The sequence below is a fragment of the Miniopterus schreibersii genome (assembly GCF_964146895.1).
Source record: "Miniopterus schreibersii genome assembly, chromosome: 1".
Classification (NCBI taxonomy): Eukaryota; Metazoa; Chordata; class Mammalia; order Chiroptera; family Miniopteridae; genus Miniopterus; species Miniopterus schreibersii.
In genome coordinates, this window is record NC_138101.1 from 175,181,057 (window position 1) to 175,202,635 (window position 21,579).

Genomic DNA, 21,579 nt, shown 5'->3' on the forward strand with positions numbered 1-21,579 from the left:
CGGACGATGCTCAACCAACTGAGCCACTCTAGCTGTGCAGTACTTTTTAATTTCTATATTAATCCATCACTATTTGTAAAAAAAAAAAAAATCAGGCTTATTGCTATATATTATTTTAAAAGTTGTAATCTAAAAACCATACTGTGTATTCTTAGGTGATCTTTTTTCTATTAAAAAATATACCAGTTCCCCAAAAATACATAGAATGGTAGCAAATTATTGCAAATCATGTATCCAATAAGGGACTTGTATCTAGAATTTATAAGTACTATTACAATTCAGTAATAAAAGACAAATAACCTAGTTTTAAATGTGAACAAAGTATATGAATAGACATTTCTCCAAAGAAGACATACGAATGGTCAGTAAGCCCCCAAAACGTTCAATATCATTAGCTATCAGGAAAATGTAATCAAAACTGTAATGAGACGCTGCTTCCCACCCAGTTGGATGGCTGTAATCAAAGACACAGATAATAACTAGTGTTGGTGAGGATGCGAAGAAGTTGGGACCCTCACGCACTGCTGGTGGGAATGTAAAATGGTACAACCCTTTGGAAAGCAGCCTGGCAGTTCCTCAAAGAGTTAAACAGAGTTGCCACATGATCTAGCAATTCCACTTCTAGGTATATACCCAAGAGAAGTGAAAACATATGTCCATTGAAAAAGCTTGTACAAGAATGTTTATAGCAGTATTGTTCATCATTGCCAAAAAATGGGAACAACCCAAATGCCTATCAGCTGATGAATGGATAAGCGACCTGCGATATATTCATATAATGGGATACTGCTTGGCAATGAAAAGAAATGAAGTCCTGGCACAACCTGCAACATGGATAAAGTGTGAAACCATTATGCTAGAAAGAAGCCAGTCACCAAGGACCATATATTGTGTGGTTCCATTTATATGAAATATCCAGAATAGGCAAATCTATAAAGATAGAAAGTAGATTAGAGGTTGACAGGAGCTGGCAGGATTGGGGGTGACTGCTAAGAGGTACAGGGTTTCTTTTTGGGGCAGTGAAAATGGTTGAAAATTGATTGGGGTGATGGATGCACAACTCTCTGAAAATACTAAAAGCCATTGTACTGTACACTTTAGATGGGTGAACTGAATAGTATGTGGACTATATCTCAGTAAAGCTATTAGAAAAATACACCAGTGCTTAAGAGAAAATAAAGTGAGTTCTTATTTGTCTGTTATTATGGAAAGCTGAGCTGTAATGCGCAGGCATTTATTAGAATTCATAACTTAGATTTTTCAGACCCGAGTCAGCTACTAACACATTGGAATAGCACTTGTTCATTCTGAAGAATGTGATTAGGAAACGTGATTAGGAAAATCCAAAGAGAAATGACACCAGGCTGGGAATATTTTAAGCATTTTCCACTTTGCTGTATGACAGGTCTCTGAGTTTAGAAATAAACCTCCATTTTCCTCATCTAGTACTTGGCTGCTGATGTTGCCCGAGTGGGAACTGAAGGTGGGACTTTTCATGAAGGAGTTCCTAGCTGGAAGCTTTTCTCCTAGGGGTCTATGTGTCCAAATGCTAAGGAGGAGATGGCTCGTCCATTAGCCTTTGAATATTAAGTCATAGGGATTTGAATCAGCTTTTATTGGGTAAAGGAAGTGAGTTTCCTTCCCACTTGCTTGTGTTTCATTCAGAATTCATCAGTTTACTTTGCTGTAAGAGTACATGGTAGGCAAATCTTTACTTAATGATTTACTGACAGATGTTTCTCGCACTGTATAGTTTTCTATCCGTTTCAGCTTACAGTTAAGGGAGGCACGGCTGAGAAATGCAGTCTGTGTTCCATTTAGGCTGGTGCTTTATGTCAGTCCCATGCGAGTGCCTGGAATGGAGAAAGAATGAGGAACCTGGGACAACTTTCATATTCCTCCCGAGTCAGGTTCTCACGGTGGCCTCCGTCTGTTTGTTGAAGGATTGTACATTCTTAGCCAGATCATCCCTCAAACTCTCATGTTTCAAGACAAATACCAAAGCATATCCCAAAACCACATATAAATGAATTTTAGATTGGCTGTCATTTTAGATGATTCACACCGCTGCTCCCCTTATTACCACAAATCATTCCTGCACACCTGTCGAGGGGACGGGAAGCTCTGGCTCAGTGGGTGTGTCAGAAATAAATAATACATTTAAAAAATTTCCCAGAGAGGACATTATTATATATCTTGAAATCTCAACAAGGAACTACCTCACCACAAAGAGTAGGGATGCTGCCCAGCTGGGGTGGCTCAGTGGTTGAGCATCGACCCATGAACCAGGAGGTCACTGGTTCGATTCCTGGTCAGGGCACATGCACGGGTTGAGGGCTCGATCCCAGTGGGGGGCATGCAGGAGGCAGCTGATTGATGATGTTTCTCTTTCGTTGATGTTTCTATCTTTCTATCCCTCTCCCTTTTTCTCTAAAAATCAATAAAAACATTTTTTTAAAAAAGGAGTAGGTGTAGGAATGCCGATGAGGGTGACACCCTGTATCCTGTTAGCCACCCCCTCTCGCGTGACTGTACCCATTTCTCACAGAAGCTGTGCTGTGTGACCACGTTATGGTGTGTTTTCAGAGGACACAGGTGATCTGGTTTCTTTTGCAACCTGACCCTCTGAGATCCTTCAATTTAGTCCCGTGTGTGACAGATACGTTATTTCTTTGGTGTTTCTACGATTGATGTTCTTGTAAATAAATCCCTTAGGAGATTTTAATACTGCTCAATATGTATTTAAATCTGTATTTAAACAATAAGAAGTATGACTCTTGGCAGGAATTAATTGTGTATTTGAGAATGGCCAATAAAATGAACACCTAAACAACTGCATAGAGCAGGCAAGAATAAATCTTTCAAGCAAAATGTACCTGTCTTCATCTGCTCCCTGAGTAACTGGTGCCAGGGAGCCAAACCGCCATTAGTTTGGATGTTATGGATTAGTTTACTGGAGAAGCTGATTGTGATGCCAGCATGGGCCAGGGAGGGCATTCTGTCTCTCTCTCCTGTCTAAGCCTGTCATCTGCAGAGCCCCTGAATACAGTCTTACAAGCACCAAGCACCGCTAGCGAGTGGGTATTTATGGCAATAGGAAGAAAAAGCTGATAGAGGTCTCACCTGTATTTGTTTTCTCTCTCCCATCTCCTGCATCCTTCCCAGGCAAAAGTAGAAGAAAAGATCCAAGAGGCCTTCAGTTGTTACAAGTTCAACCACCTTATACCAAGGTAAGCTGTGGTTAGGATTTTGAGGGGATTTGGGAGACACCACCTCCTGTGGGAGCCTCTCTTCTTTCCTCCTTGAGCTTATCTAACCTTGGGGGATGAGTCTGCTGGGAGAATGATGTTTCTTGACCTTGTGGCCACTGGCTTATCACCCCAACTCCTTCCTCCACTAGATTGTTGTTCAGAGATGTTCCACTTTCACTGAGCCATCCGCTGTCATGAGGACACGCCTCGAGGCCTGAACTCTGAGGTCTGAAGGTGGAGAGGGGAAGTTCATGTTTCTCTTGCTTAGTTGTGAGCTGCTGCTCTGGTGTTCAGATGAGAACCCTCAAGTCTTTCTTTTTCATATTACACTTTGAAACAGATGTAGGGTCTGGGGGGTGGCAAACAATGGGTTCTTCTGATGTATGTTATTGTTTGACTAGGAAAATGTGAGGAGTTTGAGTTTCTCCCAGCCTGGCTCTTGTTGGTTGTGCAGCAAATCCCGTGGATGAAACATAAGGCCTTTTGTTTTCTTTGGCACTAAGCAGGTTGAAGTCTTCTAAGCTCTTTGATGTCAGATATTCCAAAAAGGGGGCTATCAGCAGAAACTTCTTACTACATTGGAACCCTTATTATTATCTTCTTTCTAGTGTTGTAATGTATCACACTAGGATACAGTAGGGTTATTTCATTCCTTTATTAGCATTTCTCTTTTAGTCATAAACTGTTTCTCCGAAACCATCCTGCGTCATATTTCCAGCCATCAGAATGGACTAGTAGTCCAAAACTGTGCGGGGTCATCATTTTATCTTAATGATACAGTACTTTCCCTGGACAACCTCTGAACAAAGTGTAGTTAGGCTGCTGGCTGATTCCCTCTGGGTGGGAAGCTGAGGGTCTGAAGTCCGGCCTGACCACCTCTGTCGTGTCTCCCAACTTCCTGAGACCTCCTAACAGACTGACTCCTGGCAAGTCACTCCCTGGGTTCCTTCTACTCACTGGGACATTACAAATGTTTCTAGCCCGAGTTAACTTTGTGTCTTTCTTGCCACCATTCTATTTTGCCACTATTTCCTTGAAAAATTTTTTTTTCTTTGAGAAAATTAGCCAAGGCAGAAAATAAAGGCAAATTGGATAAAGGGGAAGATAGGTGGGAATGTTGCCTTTACCTTCCTTACCTGGGGAAGGAAAGAAGGAAAGTATCCACGGACAAGAGGAGTGTTTCCCCAAACTGCTGAACTAAATCTCTGCATTGACGCAAAGCTCAGGCCTCATTAAATGAATTATTGCTCTTGTCATGAGCCATGGCCAGAGATGAGCAGATAACACCGTTTGTATAAATATTTTGGGGGAAAGGAACTCTCTGCCCAGCACGGGCTGTTTTCTAGAGGTGGTGGGACTTGGTGATGATGAGGGGTGTTAGCAGTCACATCACCGCTGACTCACTGGCTGGGCTCTGAGCCACTGTCTACTGTCTTCAGCTCTCTGTGCACATGTCCTTTGTGTTTCCAAAGGGACCTTGGACCATTTGGCATTCCTTGTTCACTCACCATCGGTGTAGGGCCCTTGGACTTTTCTCTTATTCTTACTGAGCTGTGACGGAGAAGGGAGGTTATGGTCTGGGAGGAGGAAGAGGTTGTTTTTTGGGATGGTGGTGGACAATAGAGGGCTAAAATCCCCTGATTGATAGGTCTTAGGTCAGATGTGGGAGGGAAACAAAAATGTTTCTCTTGGGTTTGGATCCTTTGTGGACATAGAATATATCAGGGCCCTGGGTTTATTTCAGGAATCTGACATTTCCCATTTTATCAGTGTCACTCCTGACACGAGTGTTTTAAAGGATGCTAATGAGCATCTTATTATGCCACACATGCTAATTAATATTAGAGATATTACATTTCGGCTGAATGTCTGAGCATATACATCAACGTGTCAAAATAAGGCTGAAGCCAAACATCACCGTCACAGAACGAACTTATAGAATATAAGAATAAATCTGAAAATTCATCAGAATTTTAAATTATAGTCACAGTTTCAGTATTTAACATTTTAGTAATCAGATTTTAAAAGTCTGACATTGTGTTGTAGGAACAAACCTTTATTGTTGGCTAAAGTGAATATGTAGGTATTAGCAGTAAATCTAGGTGCTGTGGCCTGTTTATTTTTCTGAGGTCACGATGCTGATCAGATGTGAGAGAATCACACACACTCCCAGGGCCACTGGCCACATGCAGGACCAGGGATGCCAGGAGTGATGCTGAGGGAGGCGTTTGCCTATTCAGCCTTCAGAGCCACAGCCAAACAGCAGACCTGGCTGGAATTAACGGCTGAGGCTGGATGTCAGTACAGTCTACCATTATTCTCATCCCAGAAATGATTTTACTCTCTCTGTAGGACTGAAACTTGCATCCTGTCCTAGATGAGGTGGTCTGTCCCAAGGAGCTTTTGACCATGCTTTTAACAGTGTTGTTCAGCAGTATCCTGCTTTCCTGGAAAGTTAAATTGTCCTTCCCCATAGTCATTCTCACTGTTCCACACACTTATGAATTGACCCTTTTCCATTTAAAACATACCTTTAGTAAGAAATCTGAAATGCATAAACCAAACACACACATCCCCTCTCTCTTTCCCTCTCTCTCGCTCCCTCTTTCCCTCTGTCCCCCTCGTTGTTTTCTGGAGGAGATGTGGCTAGTGGTCATTGGAAGTGAGAAATACTGACAGTGGCCCTGTGCTAGTAGAGCACTGAAGGTTGTGTTGACAATTGCCCTGAAGTCAAAATACTCTGAGTTAAAGCTCTCAGAGCACTTCTCACACAGGTGCCTGCCATGCATCCATGCTTTTCTACCATTTCTGTGTGTGATGCTACCTTAGAATTCCCCAAATCCTGATCACGTGCAAGATGTAGTTCTTTGCACTGTTATTTTCAAGTCCCTCCTTACAAACTCATCTCCCTTCCTACTCTCCCTCAAGTGACTCATTACTTACTTGCCGGAGGCTTACTTTCTGACTGGAGATGCCGCTGGCTTTAGTCTCTTTCAAACCTTCCCAGTAGCCAACAATGGACTGAATCCCTGTCATCTCACCTGTCACAGCCAAAGGCCCGATTCTCAGGGATGGTCCAGGTTTAGGGGAGGAAATATGTTTGCTGTCATCCAGCCTGCCATATTCATTTAAAGTCATGCATTCCCTTACTCCTTCAGCAACAGTATCTAGGGGGTCCCCGAAGGGCCAGACACTCTGCTGGGCTCTGGGAACAGTGAGCAAGGCCGGCCCAGGTCCTGCTCCTGCCAGGCTCTCAGTCTCACTGGGGACGTGGCCATTAGACAAACCAGTGCAAGTATGTAGTTACCAGTGGGATGAGTGTCAAGGAAGAGAATGGGATGCTCAGAGAGAGAGTAACAGGGAAGATGTAGTTTAGGTTGGGAGTCAGGGAAGGTGTTTTAGTCTGTTCTAGCTGCTATAACAAATTTCCATAGACTGGGTAGCTTGGATAACATTCATTTCTCAGAGTTACGGAGGTTGGGAAGTCCACAGTGAAGGCACCAGCACATTCAGTTTCTGGTGAGGGCCCACCTGCTGGTCCATAGATGGCCATCTTCTCGCTGTGTCCTCATATGGGGGAAGGCGCGAGGGAGGTCTCTGGGGTCTCTTTTATAAAGGGTACTAATCTCTTCAAGAGAGCTCCGCCCTCATGCCTCAGTCACCTCCCAAAGGCCCCGCCTCCGAGTACCACTACGTTGGGGATTAGGATTTCAACATATCAGTTTTGGACAGAAACATTCAGTCTGTAGCAGAGGCCTCTCAGGGAAAAGGCCTCTCCTAGGCTGAGACCTCGAGGGTGAGGAGGAGGTGACCAGTTTTGGAGGTGCTGGGAGGGGTCCAGACAGAGGGAAAGTGTGAGAGGGAAAGAGCAGAGTGCAGAGAAGGCTGAATGACTGGAGCTCAGGAGACGAGGTTGGAGAGAAGTAGTTGGAGGCACATCTGAAGGGTTTTCAAGCCCAGTGGGCTCAGTCATAATAAATACAAGGTACCTTGCTGCCCAGCACGTATATTTCTAAGTTCTTTCTCCAACAGTGGAACTGGACTCCCAATACCCTTAATATATTCACTTATTCGGTGATTCCTCTTGTGGGCCCCAATTTCAGGGCCCCCTGATCCACTTGAGCATGGGCACCTTGCATTCCTCTCCACCGCCCCACTCCTGTGCAGAGCCTCTCTGGTCCTGCTCCACCTAATCGAATGTGCCCTTAGGGCTGAGTTGTTCAGGAAGGAAAGGGAAAGAGCTTTAGCTTTTCTTTTTTACACTTCCTTACAACCTTTCTTCCCTTACAATCACCACAAACACCCTTAGATTGTGGGTTTGGTTTCCTGCCACCAGCCCTGTAACCACCCAATCCGTTCAGTACGCTGAAAGTCGTGTAGTCTGGAAAGTGACAATCTGACCACGTCTTTCCTGTGCCTGAAATACTTCGGTGACTACCTTTTAAAAATTGTTTTTCTTTTTTTTGTAACAGCTTTAATGAGATATAATTCATATATTATACAATCTCACCCATTTAAAGTGTACAGTTAAGTGGTTTTTAGTATATTCAGAGTCTTGCAGCCATCACCACAGCTAATTTTAGAATATTTTTATTGCCCCAGAAAGAAACCCTGAGCCATTGCCCTCCAGTTCCTCCATTTCACTTCCCACCACCTAGCCCCTGGCAACCACTTAATTTACTTTCTGTGTCTATCAATTTGCCTATTCTAGACATTTCATTTAAACGTAATCATACGATATGTAGTCTTTTTGTGACAGCTTCTTTCACTTAGCGTAGTGTTTTCAAGGGTCATCCATGTTGTAGCACAGCGACCCCTCTGTGCTCTTCAGTTTAAAATCAAGCCCCCCCCCCCGATGCATTTATAAGTCCTGTGTGCTCTGCCGCCTCCATACCTGTCTAGTCTGATTCCTCGCTGCTCACTACCTTGTGTTTTGGCTCCCGCTGAACCAACCCCCCTGGAATGTCCACAGTGTGCCCTTCCTGAAACACCCTCTGACGCCTTCATTTTGCCTGGCTGATGCATGCCCTTTGGGTCTCCTTCATTCATGATCCAATTCTGTGTCCTTGAGGAAGTCTGTTCTGTCCCCCTGCCTTCCTGTGTGCTGCCAGAGCCCACCACCGGTCCTGATCGGAGTGTTGGTCCGACAGGCTGTAATCACCTGGCCCATAGCTGGAGGGAGCTGAGGTAGTGTCCGCCCCAGTGCCGGGCCCTCACCCCCACGGAATGGGTGCTCACTGAGTCCTGACCCCGGTACCTCCTTGAAAGAGAAATCGAGTCGGTCCTTTTTTATGATCTGGAATCTACTCTCGCCACCCGCTGAACTCTCTTGAAGGTTGCCAGCCACTTAGGTTTGCCCTCTTTCCCCTCAGTCTTGTTGCAGCATTTGCCACTGCTAAATACCTCCGTGTGATTCCCTCCTCCCAAATCGCCTGTGCCCAGCCTGTGCGCTTCCCCAGCTTACGTAACTCTCTTTATTCCTCTCCTCTGGCTCCTGTCCTTCTCCAAGGATGTCCTGCCTTCCCCCACTTCTGCACTGAAACTTTCTCTCTGCTCCACTTGTGCAGCTTCACCTGTCACCTGCGTGCAGATAAATGGTTCCCAGTCAGTCTGTGTCACCTGGATCCCTCTCTTGAGTCTCACATGTGTTTCCAACAGTGCAGTTGACACCCTCACCTGTATGCACTTTCAGTGCTTTAAAGCCCACCTGTCCAGAAGCCAGCTTATCATGATCACTTTGCTTGTTCGAGCCCTAAGTACTCTAAGTTCTTCTCATCTGGTTGACTCTTAACAATGGTTCAATAAACAGTGGTTGAATTGATTACCTAGAAAAGAGAAGGGTCATGTCTTTTCCCACCTCATCTAACCAGTCTTCTCACCTCTTCTCTCTCCCACTTAGTGCTTTCATTGAGTCCAGTTTGTAAACACATATTGAATACCTACTGCTGTCAGATAGTTTTTCTAAAGCACTGTTCTAGTCATTTTTTTTTTTTTCTTCTCAGCTCAAACCTGCAGGGCTTCCCTTTGCCTACGAAATTGGGTAGAAATTCCTCAGCTGGACCCAGACCACTGTAAAAAGGGCATCAGCTGCTTTCCGACCATTCCTCTTTCGTTCTTAACATTCAGGCCCAATCCCCCACCTGTCACTCCTCTTGCACACTGTACCTGTGCTGCACAGTAAGTAGCCATTAGCCACCTGCAGCGACTTAAACTTAAATAAAAATTAAACACAATTTACAATTCGGTTGCTCAGTCACACTGGCAGATTTCAAGTGCTCGATAGCCACATGTGGCTAGTGGCTGCCTCGGAGACAGCATGGATGACATTCCCATCCTCACTGAAAGTTCTTTGGGCAGCGCTGGTACCTTTTGTTTCCATTCCTCCCAGCTCCCCTCCTCCCCCGTCTCCTCCCCTCTGGCCATCTCTACCTGTAAAAATCTCTCCCTCTACCAGGGGCTCCCACCTCGCATTCCTCCTCCACACAAGCTACCCCTCCCTTTAGAGCCTTGGTAGGGTTTGATCTGTGTTTCCTTTATGAAACCTACACATTTCCCCTCATACTGTAGTTCTTATTTCACTTCCAGGACTGAATTGGAAGACTTTTTGAGGTAAAGACTACATTCATGATCTTATTATTGCACAGTGTACTGGGAGTTTCAATAAACTATTGTTGAATTGAATACCTAGAAAAGAATGATTCTTCTTTTATTTCTGAAATTAGTAAGCACGGTGAAATGTCTTGCCATTCCATTTTCCCCCTTTCTCTGTGATCACACAGGCCTCTTCTGCCAGACGAGGCACAGTGCAGTCCCCATCCCTTGCCTGCCTATGCAGGTGGCCTGGGCGGCACATTCCATCTGAGAGCCAGTATTGCTGACGCCAGCGCCAAGGAGAGCGGTTGGCTGCAGAATACGAATGGTCCTCTGGCCAGGGCTGTGGGTCAGCACGTAGGAGGCGGAATTTCAGGGAGGGAATAATGGATGGAAAACTGAGGGGCAGGCAGAGTGCAAACTGCAAACCTTAGAGAAGTGACCCCAGAAGAAATGGGTGGAACAATGGAGGCAAACCAAGTCAGGGAAATGGTTTAAATTGCTGACGGGGTGGGGAGCCACAGTTAGACCCTGGAGCAACTTTCTGGGTGGTTTGTCACTGCCTCGCTCTGTGTGTTCATTGTGGCTTTTTACTTAGCCACAGTCACCTGCCATGAAGAAGAGGTTCACATTCAAAACATTTGCCAGCCCAGTTTCAGACACTTTAGGGACATTCAGATGCTGGCCTCTTCTCTGATTTAGCCGACCTTGGAGCTAAAGAAGTTGCTGGTTATCTGTTCATTGACAGGAGTGGGGATGTCCTAAAGCTGAGTGTGTGTGCATGTGTGTGCACATGTGTGCACGTGTGTTCTGTAGTGGGGTGGAAGCCTAAGCTACCAGAATAGGTTTATGAGCCCTTTGTTTTTCCAGGCTCGTTTTGCAGAGGGAGAAGCACTTCCATTACCTGAAAAGAGGCCTTCGACAGCTGACAGATGCCTATGAGGTAAATACATCGATCAGGAGCATTTTCTATCAAATTATCAGCCAGATAGTTCTTCCTTTTTTCTGTTTGAACATAAAAGACTTATGAGTGTGATCTGTTGTAGGTTCATGCATTGTACATGTGGCTCTGGCAGGAAGTGGGTACACAGGAGCCCAGGTGCTGCAGGGCTGGGACTCCCACTTCTGAAAGGGCAGAGCTGGGCTCTTCCTGTCCTGCGCTCCTCAGAGCTCAAGTGGCACCCTAGGTGGGGCAGGCTTTCTTCCTTTGAGATCACAGTGGAAGGGGCCACGCACTTTCTTCTAGACACCCCTTAACCGCTAGCTAAAGGGCAGTTGTTACCCATTCATTCCTAACTCTTTGCCCTATAAGCTGATCTAATTCCTAGGCTGGCCAAAGGATCAGTATATAAATCCCGGAGAGTACTGCTGCAGGCCAAAGCCATAGCAGTGTCTTCCGTCACCACACCAGCTGTCCCCCAGGTGGCAATCTAGTCATAGCCATTTAAGTAGAGGACAGCATGGGCCAATGGGAGGAGCACTGGCTTGGGAGTCCAGAAACCTGGTTCTTGTCTCATCCCTCACATTTACTGTCTTTGTAATCTAGAAAAAGTTCATCTCTCTGGACCTCATTTGTATACTTGAGATCTATAAATCGGGGGCAGTAATACTACCTGCCTGCCTGGCCTTGAATGCTCAGTACATGTTGTGGCTTGAATTAGGATCTAGTTCTCTTCACTTGTCACCTTTGGAAACCGTTCCCAGTGCCCCCAGGCAGTTAGTCAGCCTCTTCCATATGCTCCCTCAGTATTCTGTTTCTGCCCTTTACAGCATTTAGCCAGGGTGCCCCCCCCAAATATATACACACCTTAATAGCTGACAGCTCAGTTTTGAAAATGAAATGTAGTTTAATAAACACTGCCTTTATAATTATTCAAAGTGTGTATACATTTTGGGGGGACACCCTTTATGTACATGTGTTATGTTCCATTTTGTTCCAGAAAGACATGAGGTGACTTGTACTTATGTGTCTAGTGCCTTCTTCCTCTATAGATAACCACACACATTCTATATCCCAAGCATCTCAAGAGTAGGAACAGGATTTTACTCTTATTGTGCCCCCATTATCGAATACGGTACTTGGCACAAAGTAGATAGTTACTATATAGTTGTTTAATCAGCGAATTAGTTAATCCAGGAAACCCTTTCTGGGACTGTACCTCTCCTTGGGTCTACACTGACAGCGTAGCAGCGCTTACCTTCCTAGCCTGTGCGGAGTGCTCTGCTCAGCCTTCCTTAGGAGCCCGTCAGGGAGGGACCCTTTGGGTTCAAGGTAAACTTTGTCCCATTGTCTTTTCTCACATATGGTCATTTCAGCTGCTGGCTAAGGCCACAAGGCAAAGTGTCCTTCATTCACTGATTGTTTGCAGGGTGCCCTCCTCCCCCCCTTGCTAGGCTGCCAGCAGTGAGACAGCGTCTCCTTGTCAGCAGTCTCTTGGAACGACTCTGAATAGGGTGTGTTTTCTCCCCTGTCCCTGTCACAGTGTCTGGATGCCAGCCGCCCGTGGCTCTGCTACTGGATCCTGCACAGCTTGGAACTCCTAGATGAACCCATCCCCCAGATGGTGGCGACAGAGTGAGTCTGGCTGCGGGGACTCTAGGGTGTTCTCTGGAACTGTATTTTGAGTTTGGGGTGCTTTTGGTTTTGTTTCTGTTTTATTTATTTTAAATGAAAAACACAGACTGCTTCAAAGAAACCCATGCTTTTCTTGACCTCCAGTAACTCCCTGAAACTTCTCCACTTTAGAAGCCCATTATAAGCACGTGGGCAGAAAGAGACTTTGAACTCCCAAGAGAAGGATTCTGACTTCTTCTATGGGCTTTTCTTTGGCTCTTGTTCTAGTCTTTGAGAAAAATCTTTATCATCAATTCTGGGAGGCATGATCTTGCCAGAAAGTGCATTTGAATAGCTCCTGTGGGGACACAAGTGCCAACTCAATGAACAGAAATGCCTTTGCCTCCCTTAAACACCTCTACAGAAGCCCCTCCCCACCAGTGCCTAGGGCACAGTGCAGCTCCCAGTGGCACTGAGTGTGTTATTGTCTTGGTGGGCAGATACCATGACTCACAATTTTCTTATGATTTGAGATCTAAGCAACTAAGATTCTTCCCAAACTGCCGGTGCAGATGGCATTCTCAGTGTGGTACCTCACCCTGAGAAGCTCATCACAATTTATATCTTAAAGAAGAAGAAACCAGTCATCACCCCAGTCTCAGGGATACCTGGGGGGAGAAAGGGCAGCCAGGAATTGGATCCAGTGTCCCAGTTCTCACTGAGAGAGAGCACGTCCCCTCGGCAGCAACTTGAGTTCCTCCACTCCCCCTGGGGCTCTGGAGGGAGAGGAGTCTGGGAGGGGAGGCCCCCAACCAGGTTCCTTTCCCCACAGCACACAGGGGTGGCTGTACCAGGATGGGTGGAGGCCAGCCGTGCCCCTCCCTGGCCACAGTGCCCAGCATGGGTCACATTGTCAGGTCAGAGGAACAGAACCGCACATTGTCTCATTCATTCTGTCTTAACAATAACCTCTCATTCTTGCCTTCCTGGGCAGGGTGTCTTGTGATGAATGTGGATCGGGAAGATAATAAAGAATTAGGCCATTAACCCTTGTGACATATACGATGCTTTCTGAGGGAGAGGAAAAATATGCATTGTCTGCCTCATCAACGCTGCTGCTGCAAGGCTCCCTGCTTCTAGCTCGAAGCAGAGTTGGATGTAGTTCCTGCAGTAACAGGAATTTAATTGTTAAAATAAAGGCCCATGTGTTTTTGAAATACCAGTTGGGGGCTGTGGCTTCTTTGGGAAGTTTCTCCTCCACATATACACAGTCAGGATGTTTGGTAGGGGCATGGGAAAGCCCTATGGGAGAGAAAAAGGAAACGGGGCCATTGCGAGCGTGAAGTACAGATGCCCCCTGGAGGAGAACACAGACCGATCTGAAGTGGGAAGGTCGTGATCAAGGGGCTTCTTGGGTCGGCATCGATTTTGAGTTTTTTCTAGGTTGTTTATAGGTAAGGCTTTTCTGAGGAAATAAGCGTCAGAGCAGCTTGTGTGGCATCTGATTGATAGGAAGAGAGGACCCCTCTAAAGGGCTTTTCACACTGAGTGGAGACAACCTAGTTACAGTAATGGATGCTTTCAAGTGTATTTAAAGTTTAAGTAAATTATGGTGCAGTGCGTAAAATGAAACACTGTGCAACCATTTAGAAATTGAAAAGTTGCCCAGGCAGCGTGGCTCAGTGGTCAAGCATCATCCATGAACCAAGAGGTCACTGGTTCAATTCCAGTCAGGGCACATGCCCAGGTTGTGGGCTCCATCCCCAGTAGGGGCGTGCAGGAGGAGCCAGTAGGGGTTTCTCTCATTGATGTTACTTTCTCTCTATCCCTCTCCCTTTCTCTCTAAAATCAATAAAAACATAATTTAAAAAAAATTGAAAAGTTAGCAGTTGTTAACTAGACTTATTGTGGTGATCATTTGGCAATATATACAAATATCAAAATATTATGTTATACACCTGAAACTAATGTTATACATTGATTATTCCTCAATAAACAATTCTATATAAATGTATATAAAATGTATATATTTATATAGAGATGTTCATGATTTAAGTGCAAAAGGTAGTTTAAAAGATTTCACTTTTATAGATTAAAAATAGAGATGGTTATATGCATAGAAAAACCAGGAGGACATATATATACATGGTAGTCTTTATTTCTGGATAGTGGGGTTAAAGGTGATTTTTTTTATAAACATATTTGCATTTTCTAAAATTTCTACAGTTGAACCTTCATTGTTTTATAATTAAAGAATGTTTTAAGACTGAAAAGCTGATTTCAAGATTGATAGTGAATGACAGAATTTCTGCTCCATGGCTGCCTGAAAAGCTTGCCTGTAGTTCTGTGGAGCACTGACTTAACACACTTTTAAAGAATTACTTGGAGCTCTGGCTGGGTGGCTCAGTTGGTTGGAGCATCGTCCCGCACACCAAAAGGTCATGGGTTCAATTCCCAGTTAGGGCACATACCTAGGTTTCAGGTTACATCCCCAGTTGGGGAGCATATGGGAGGCAACTGATTGATGTTTCTCTCTCTTCCTCTCCCTCTAAAAATAAATAAAAACATATCCTCAGTTGAGGATTAAAAAAAAGTTACTTAGATTTCCCTAGCAGGCCGTTAATTCTAGGTGCTGATAATATTTGTTATAAACAGAGCTTACAAGGAAAGCAATTTTTAGTAAGATACAGAGAAATCTTAAGGACCTCTATAAAAATATGGGGATTTGTTTTTTTTAGACTGCTTGATACAGGATATTGCCTTTTTATTTGTTTTGCACAGGGAAAAGAAATGCTTTGAAAATGTGAACAGATTTTTTTCTTCATACTGATACCAAGGTGACCTAGAGGCTGAGTTTAGCTCCGGAATTTTATTATTTCCTGTGCTCTTTTCTCCCCTCTCCCTCACCTAGTGTGTCACACACACACACACACTCTTTTTCCTGTTTTGTTCACTGTTGTGCTTGTTTGTTTAGGGAACAAAATGCCATGCTGAGGTCCCTCTAGTGGGCAAAATCACTTTTGTTCTCTACTGTGACCGCTGATGAAAGCCAGCAAGGCCAGGTTTTTGCTGCTGGTGTCAGACCTTGCAAGAACAGAATATACATAGGTGGGAATTTAGCGTGCCTCTCTTAAGAGATTGTATCCACAAATGTATACGTGTTTACCTAAAATGAATTAATATTTTGGAACCAGACTCAGTCCATTTGCTTGTTCATGATTTTAGCACCGAAGGAGGCGTCCTTAATGAGAGTCCCATGCTTTGTTACTGAAAGCCGCTCTAAGGACGTGCATGGATAAAATGAAAACCGCAGGGAGACCACGCGTTGTTGAGTTAGGCTTTTGGCTTCTGTAAGATCTAAAAATTGTCTTTAACTTAAAAATCGTTTTAGGACTTTTCTGCTTATAAAGTTTTTCCAAAAATTAAATTTAAATTTTCATGTGTCAGTGTTTTATTATTTAGCTCTTTTGAAGGGTGATTAGTAGCTTCTCCCCTAAATAACTCCTTAAATATTTTTTCCTTTTAATTTTTAAATTTAACTTTTAAATTTAAATATGATTTGTTTCTTTACCTTTTAGTGAGGATACCTTATTTGTCTTCTGGGCTTTTTGTTTTTGGCCGGCAGCACCTGGCATCTAGTGGGTAGAGGCCAGGGATGCTGCTAAATGTCTTCTACAGGACATTCCCACAACCAAGAATTATCCAGCCCAAGAAGTCAATAGTACCAAGGGGGAGAAACCCTGCTGTAAAATAACCACCTTCAGACTTGACCACACATCCAAACAGCAGCATCCAGAAGATTGCCGGCGCCTTATGCAGAGTCAGAGAGCCTGTCCCCCGCTACAGGCAGCCCTGGCTCCTGGAGCCAACAGCAGAGCTGTTCATTGCTGTATCCACCTGGGAAGGAGTTCTCCTCTCCCTTGTAGTACGGAGCCGAAGCTGTTTTACAGCATGAAATTTGAAAGACTTAGCACTAGAAGAAGCTTGATGTCGACTCATTCGTCTTACATTTGCATCTGCTCCTGAGCCATTTCACTTAGGGCCGCTATTCCAATTTCAAAGCTATAATCTTTGTAACTTTTTCTAGACCTTATGTCGGTCTGTGGTAACCTATTCTGGTGCCGAAGTTTTTCTTACATCTAACCTAAAATCTTGCTGCAGATTTGCTTCAGTTTTTGTTTATTTACCAGCAAGTTTGTATAACTACCCGTTGTATTTTTGAGGTATGTTGCTGGGCAGCTTTCTACTGTGGTTGCCTGTAATATTAAGCCTTTAAATAATTTTTATAGTCACCCATTTTTACAACTCGAATCTGAACTTCCTTTGAGTTTGAAAATGGAGGCTTGAGCCACATGCAATTCTGACCAGTACTGTGCTTATAATGCTTTTAATGGGCACTTTTGTTATTGCTGACAACTCACGGGCCCTAAGCTCCGGTCCTTTTCCTGCTGTGTCCCTCGTCCTTTCCCGCCTTATATTTAATACACTCTGCTCATCCCCGCTCCTGCCATCCCTGTGTGCGCATATTGCTACTTGTCCCCGTTTCATTTGTTTTAATCTTATTGGCTTGTGGTGTGTTTTACGTTATTCCACTTTAATTCTCACCATGGAGGTATTTCCCTGCTCCCTGGTACTGTTCGCTGAACATGCTTTCAAGTTCTTCATCCAGGTCGGCGACAGCGATGTTCAGAATCAGCCACATCAGACCCGACCTCAGCCACCACCTCAGAGCCTGAGTAACCTCCTTATGAGGCTCACCGTAAATCCTTGATACTCTTGCTTTGAAATTGAGCCTCTTGCTTTGAACTTGATCCTCTTATATGTTTTATATACTCTTCAATAGTTGAATGATAGAGCTGTGGTATTCACATAGAACTTTCTACAATAGTGGAAATGTTCTGTATTTTGTGGTAGCCACTAGTGACGTGTACCTATTGAGCAGTTGCCAAGTGGCTTGTGTGACCAAGGAGCTAAATTTAAGGTTTAATTTAATTAAAAATTTTAAATAGCCTCATGTGGCTAGTGTCCACCTATTGGACAGTGCAGATCTATCACATTGCTACCCAAAATGTGGTCCTCAGACCAGCAGCATTGCCGTCACCTGGGAGCTGGCTAGAAATGCAGAACCTCAGGCCCATCTGGCATTACTGAATTAGATCCCCAGGTGATTTCTATGCACTCTCAAGCTTGAGAAGTGCTAATGCTTGGCTGTACCTTGGAGTCAAATGGGGAGCTTTTAAAAATATTGTTGCCTGGGTCCTGACTGCAGTGATTCTGATTTAATTAGTATTAGGTGTGGCCTAGGCACTGGGATTTGTTAAGAGCATCCCCCATGTGATTCTAATGGCCCAGCAAAAATTTGTGGAGCTCATATGTTGTGTGTATCCAGATCACCTGGGAATTCCATAAAAATATAAAGGCCCAGGCTCTCTCTTGCTTCAGCAAGCCTGCGTCTGTGCATTCTTTACCAGCTGTCCAATGATTCTGATACACAATTTTGGGTTGGAAAATCCCAGATCTAGAAGATAGTTTCCCACTTCGTTGGTAATTGTCATGTAATCTGGAATGAAATGCCTTGCTGATTTGAAAGCAAATGAATCCACTAGACCTTTTAGTCATGGGTCTAAATGAATGATTTATGCATGAATACTTGTTTTTCACAAAGTGTTAGTTGGTGAATTTCTGGTTTCTAAGATCAGTTTTTCTCTTCCTTTTGATAGATAGAAGTGTCATTCACATTTTGGTTTTCAGAATTGCTAAGACTTCTGCTGATGACAGCTGGTTGCTTCATGGTCAGTTTGCCAGTTCCTTAGGGTGCAAGCCTCTGGATCAGAATGTTCCATAATGCAGAAGTGTGAGAATCAAGGAAAGCCCAACCCCCTGTGCCCAGCACAGCCCCAGGGACAGTCAGATGCAGCACGTCAGCTGATGGAGGTTGGCATGGAGGGACGATTTAGAGGTGTCTGGAACATTCCGATCCCAGCTCATTCCAGACTTTAGGCTGTAGGGTCAGGAGGGCTGCATTTGGCAGGGTTCTATCTTTGGAGTTGGGAAAGGGGATGGATAACTAGCTGACTCTTTTTGTTCTCTTTAATGTGCTTAGTTTTCTATCAGCTAAAACCTTTTGTGACATAGCTCACTTTTTATATGCTAGTGCAGCTGTCCCTTGTTAGGACCTGTGTTTATTAGCTGTTTGTTTCTGGGATAAAAATTAAGGATGGTTTGGAAAATATGTTAGAAACAAACTCATTTTCTCTATAAAAAGTAATTGCTATTAAAAACATGCCATAAAACTGTCTTCCTCCTCTGATTACCAGCTTCAATTTCAATCCTCGTGTTTCTTACAGTAAAATTTTAGGCGCAAAGAGAATTTAATGTGTATGGTTTTTGACCTGTGACGATTTCAGGACCCCAGTAGCAAGTCAGCAGCATATTGCTGTCCTGGCCCAGATAATAGGAGCTCTGAAATCAAATATGTTGTGGAAAAGCAGTAATAAGCTGGGTCTTAGTGGAGATTAACTAGACTATGTGGTCTCTCTGGCAGCCATAGATAAGGAAGAATGAGATGAAAGAGCCCAGAAGGAGGCTCCCTGAGCACTAGAAGGACACAGATTTGTTCTCTTAAACGGAGGCCCGTCCTCATAGGAAGCTGCGATCCCAGCTGCATCGTGGGGAACCAACTTAATAACCAGGACTATCCTGGGCACCCCTTCCCCGTGAATTTCAGAGGACCTTGGTTGAATAGAGGCTTCCTGGGTCTCACCTGAAGCAAAAATGTAACTTCTGGGCAAACCGATGCCAGGTTTGGAGGCAGGGCTTGGAGGCCCACCCTCACTAACAGCTTTCCTCAGTGAGGAAACTGGAGCCTGTGGGATTAGTGTGAAAACTCTTCTGAACCCAGAGACTAGGGTGCGGTCTGTGACCCTAGTCAGGGGTACACAATAGGGTTCCACCATCGAGGTGAGCACGGTTCTCCTGGCCATGGCGGCAGACTCCATAAATGCCTCTTTCTTGTCGGTTCACAGAATAAAAATCAGTAGCCCACTGGGCTTAGGTGGTAATGGGCGTGAGGAGGCATCTCTTTAAGTATTGTTGGCAGGCCTCCGTGGTGGATCGCGACCTGGCGGTTAGTGTGGGGAGAGGCAGTTGGGCACAGAATGAAAAGATGGGGAGGATTTGGTCAGGAAGCACGACAGTGCCCCCAGCTCTGCGAAAGGCTATTTGTTTCTGCCTCGCCTATGTTCTTGTTTCATGACTAGGCCAGTACTTAAATGTGAAACTCAGATGGGAAGGCATACACTACTGATGATAGCAGGGTAGAGAGTCAGGCCTTTTGCAGGGGTTAACTTTTTTTTTTTAATCCTTACCTGAGGACATGTTAGAGAGAAGAAGGGAGGGAGCGAGAAAGGAAAGGAAAGAGAGAGAGGGAGAGAGAGGGGCATCAATATGAGAGAGAAACATTGATCTGTTGCCTTCTGTATGTGCCCTGACTGGGGACCAAGCCTGCAACCCACGCATGTGCCCTGACCTGGAATCTAACCGGCAGCCTTTAGGTGCACAGGACGACCCTCAACCGAGTCACTCTGGCTGGGCAGCGGTCAACTATTTTTAATATATATTCAATAGGTGGGAGGAGAACTTTTTTTTTCTTTCCCTTTTGAGGGAGAGGGGGAGCATTTGGAAAGGCCTGGACTCTGGTGGAATTTGGTGTTTTGAAATGAATGCTCTCTGACTTTGCTTTTCCCTTTGGCTGTGTACCTAGTGTGTGTCATTTCCTGGAGCTGTGTCAAAGCCCAGACGGTGGCTTTGGAGGGGGCCCTGGCCAGTACCCACACCTCGCACCCACCTATGCAGCAGTCAATGCACTGTGCATCATTGGCACCGAGGAGGCCTATGACGTCATTAACAGGTACAGCCAAAGCCGGCGGTGATGGAGATGCAGAGGGCTCCTCCCTGCTGACACTGCGCTGACCATTGCCGTCTCCTGCCTCTCCCATTCCTTTTTCAGAGAGAAGCTCCTGCAGTATTTATATTCTCTGAAGCAACCTGATGGCTCTTTCCTCATGCATGTTGGAGGTGAGGTGGATGTGAGGTGAGTGGGGTTTTTCTCAGGCTGCTGCACCAGTAGGTTCTAGAGCTCACCTGCCACTAGAGATGCCAAACCCAAGGACCAACATGGTGAAGCTGCTGCTTCGTCACAGAATGACACGTAGAGTGATGTGCTGGGAACACAGTATCACAGTCATTGCGGAGATGTCCTGTGTGATGGTCACTAGACTTCTTTTCTGTAAATATGAACATATAATCAAGACAGAAACAAAATCAATTGCTCTTGTTTTAAAAGTTAAGAATATATTTATTTGATATAAAATGACATACCATAATATATAATAACCATATAGTGTCATATAATCTTTCATCTCTCTGGGATGGGAAGGGAGAAGAAAGCCCAGCAGGGACTTAGTGAATCTTTCCTGAATGGATTTGATGAAACCATGAGCCTGTTTAACACCTGCGTGAGGGTGCTTTGGGAGTGCAGTGAAATAGACTTGCATTAACTGATTGGAACCAGTTGGTGCAAAATTATTATTTAACTCAAGAATTGCTGATGTACCTCGCAAGTAGCTTACTCACCTGGCAGACGATTGCTCAGGAAGCATATAGAGAATTCACTGAATAAGTCACTTCTCAGTGGCAGCTGATCATTGAGATTTTATACCAAATTCTTATTCCTTAGTCTGAGAAATATATTTTTATGAGATTTCTGTATCAAAGCCATGTTGTTGCCTATTTGTAAGTGTGTTTGCTCCTATATGAGTCGATTCATATTCTGGCCTAACCATTGATTTGAAGGTATAAGGGAAGAAAAACCCATGGCAATCATGGAGTATAAAATACATTGCAGAGAAAAGTAGGCAGCTGGGCTGCAGAGGCCTTAGATAAAGGATTTTCTTCTATCTCTGACCTGTCTGTTCCAACCAAAAAATGAGTATAGGTATCTGCCAGAGAAGCTGTTTTTCTACTCTGGACACTTCTGACACTGGATGTGTGTTTTTCCCTCATGTTAAACAGTTCTGACACTAACTACCCAGAGTTAGGACAGATACCGCAGGTTAAGGACTCGGTCCCACAAGAATGCCGCTAGTTCAGATGCCAGTCACCAGTAGTGTGTCCCCAGGTTAC

General features: G+C 44.6%; 1 protein-coding gene across 1 annotated transcript in view; it reads left to right on the top strand.

The window, feature by feature from the left end:
- The window catches only part of FNTB (farnesyltransferase, CAAX box, subunit beta), a 54,798-nt gene that overhangs the window by 11,931 nt on the left and 21,288 nt on the right, over positions 1-21,579 (top strand). The window contains exons 2-6 of the mRNA XM_081146717.1: positions 3,166-3,230; positions 10,713-10,785; positions 12,326-12,417; positions 20,159-20,305; positions 20,405-20,488. Coding sequence (XP_081002843.1) covers positions 3,166-3,230; positions 10,713-10,785; positions 12,326-12,417; positions 20,159-20,305; positions 20,405-20,488 — 461 coding nt within the window. The remainder of the gene's footprint in view (positions 1-3,165; positions 3,231-10,712; positions 10,786-12,325; positions 12,418-20,158; positions 20,306-20,404; positions 20,489-21,579) is intronic.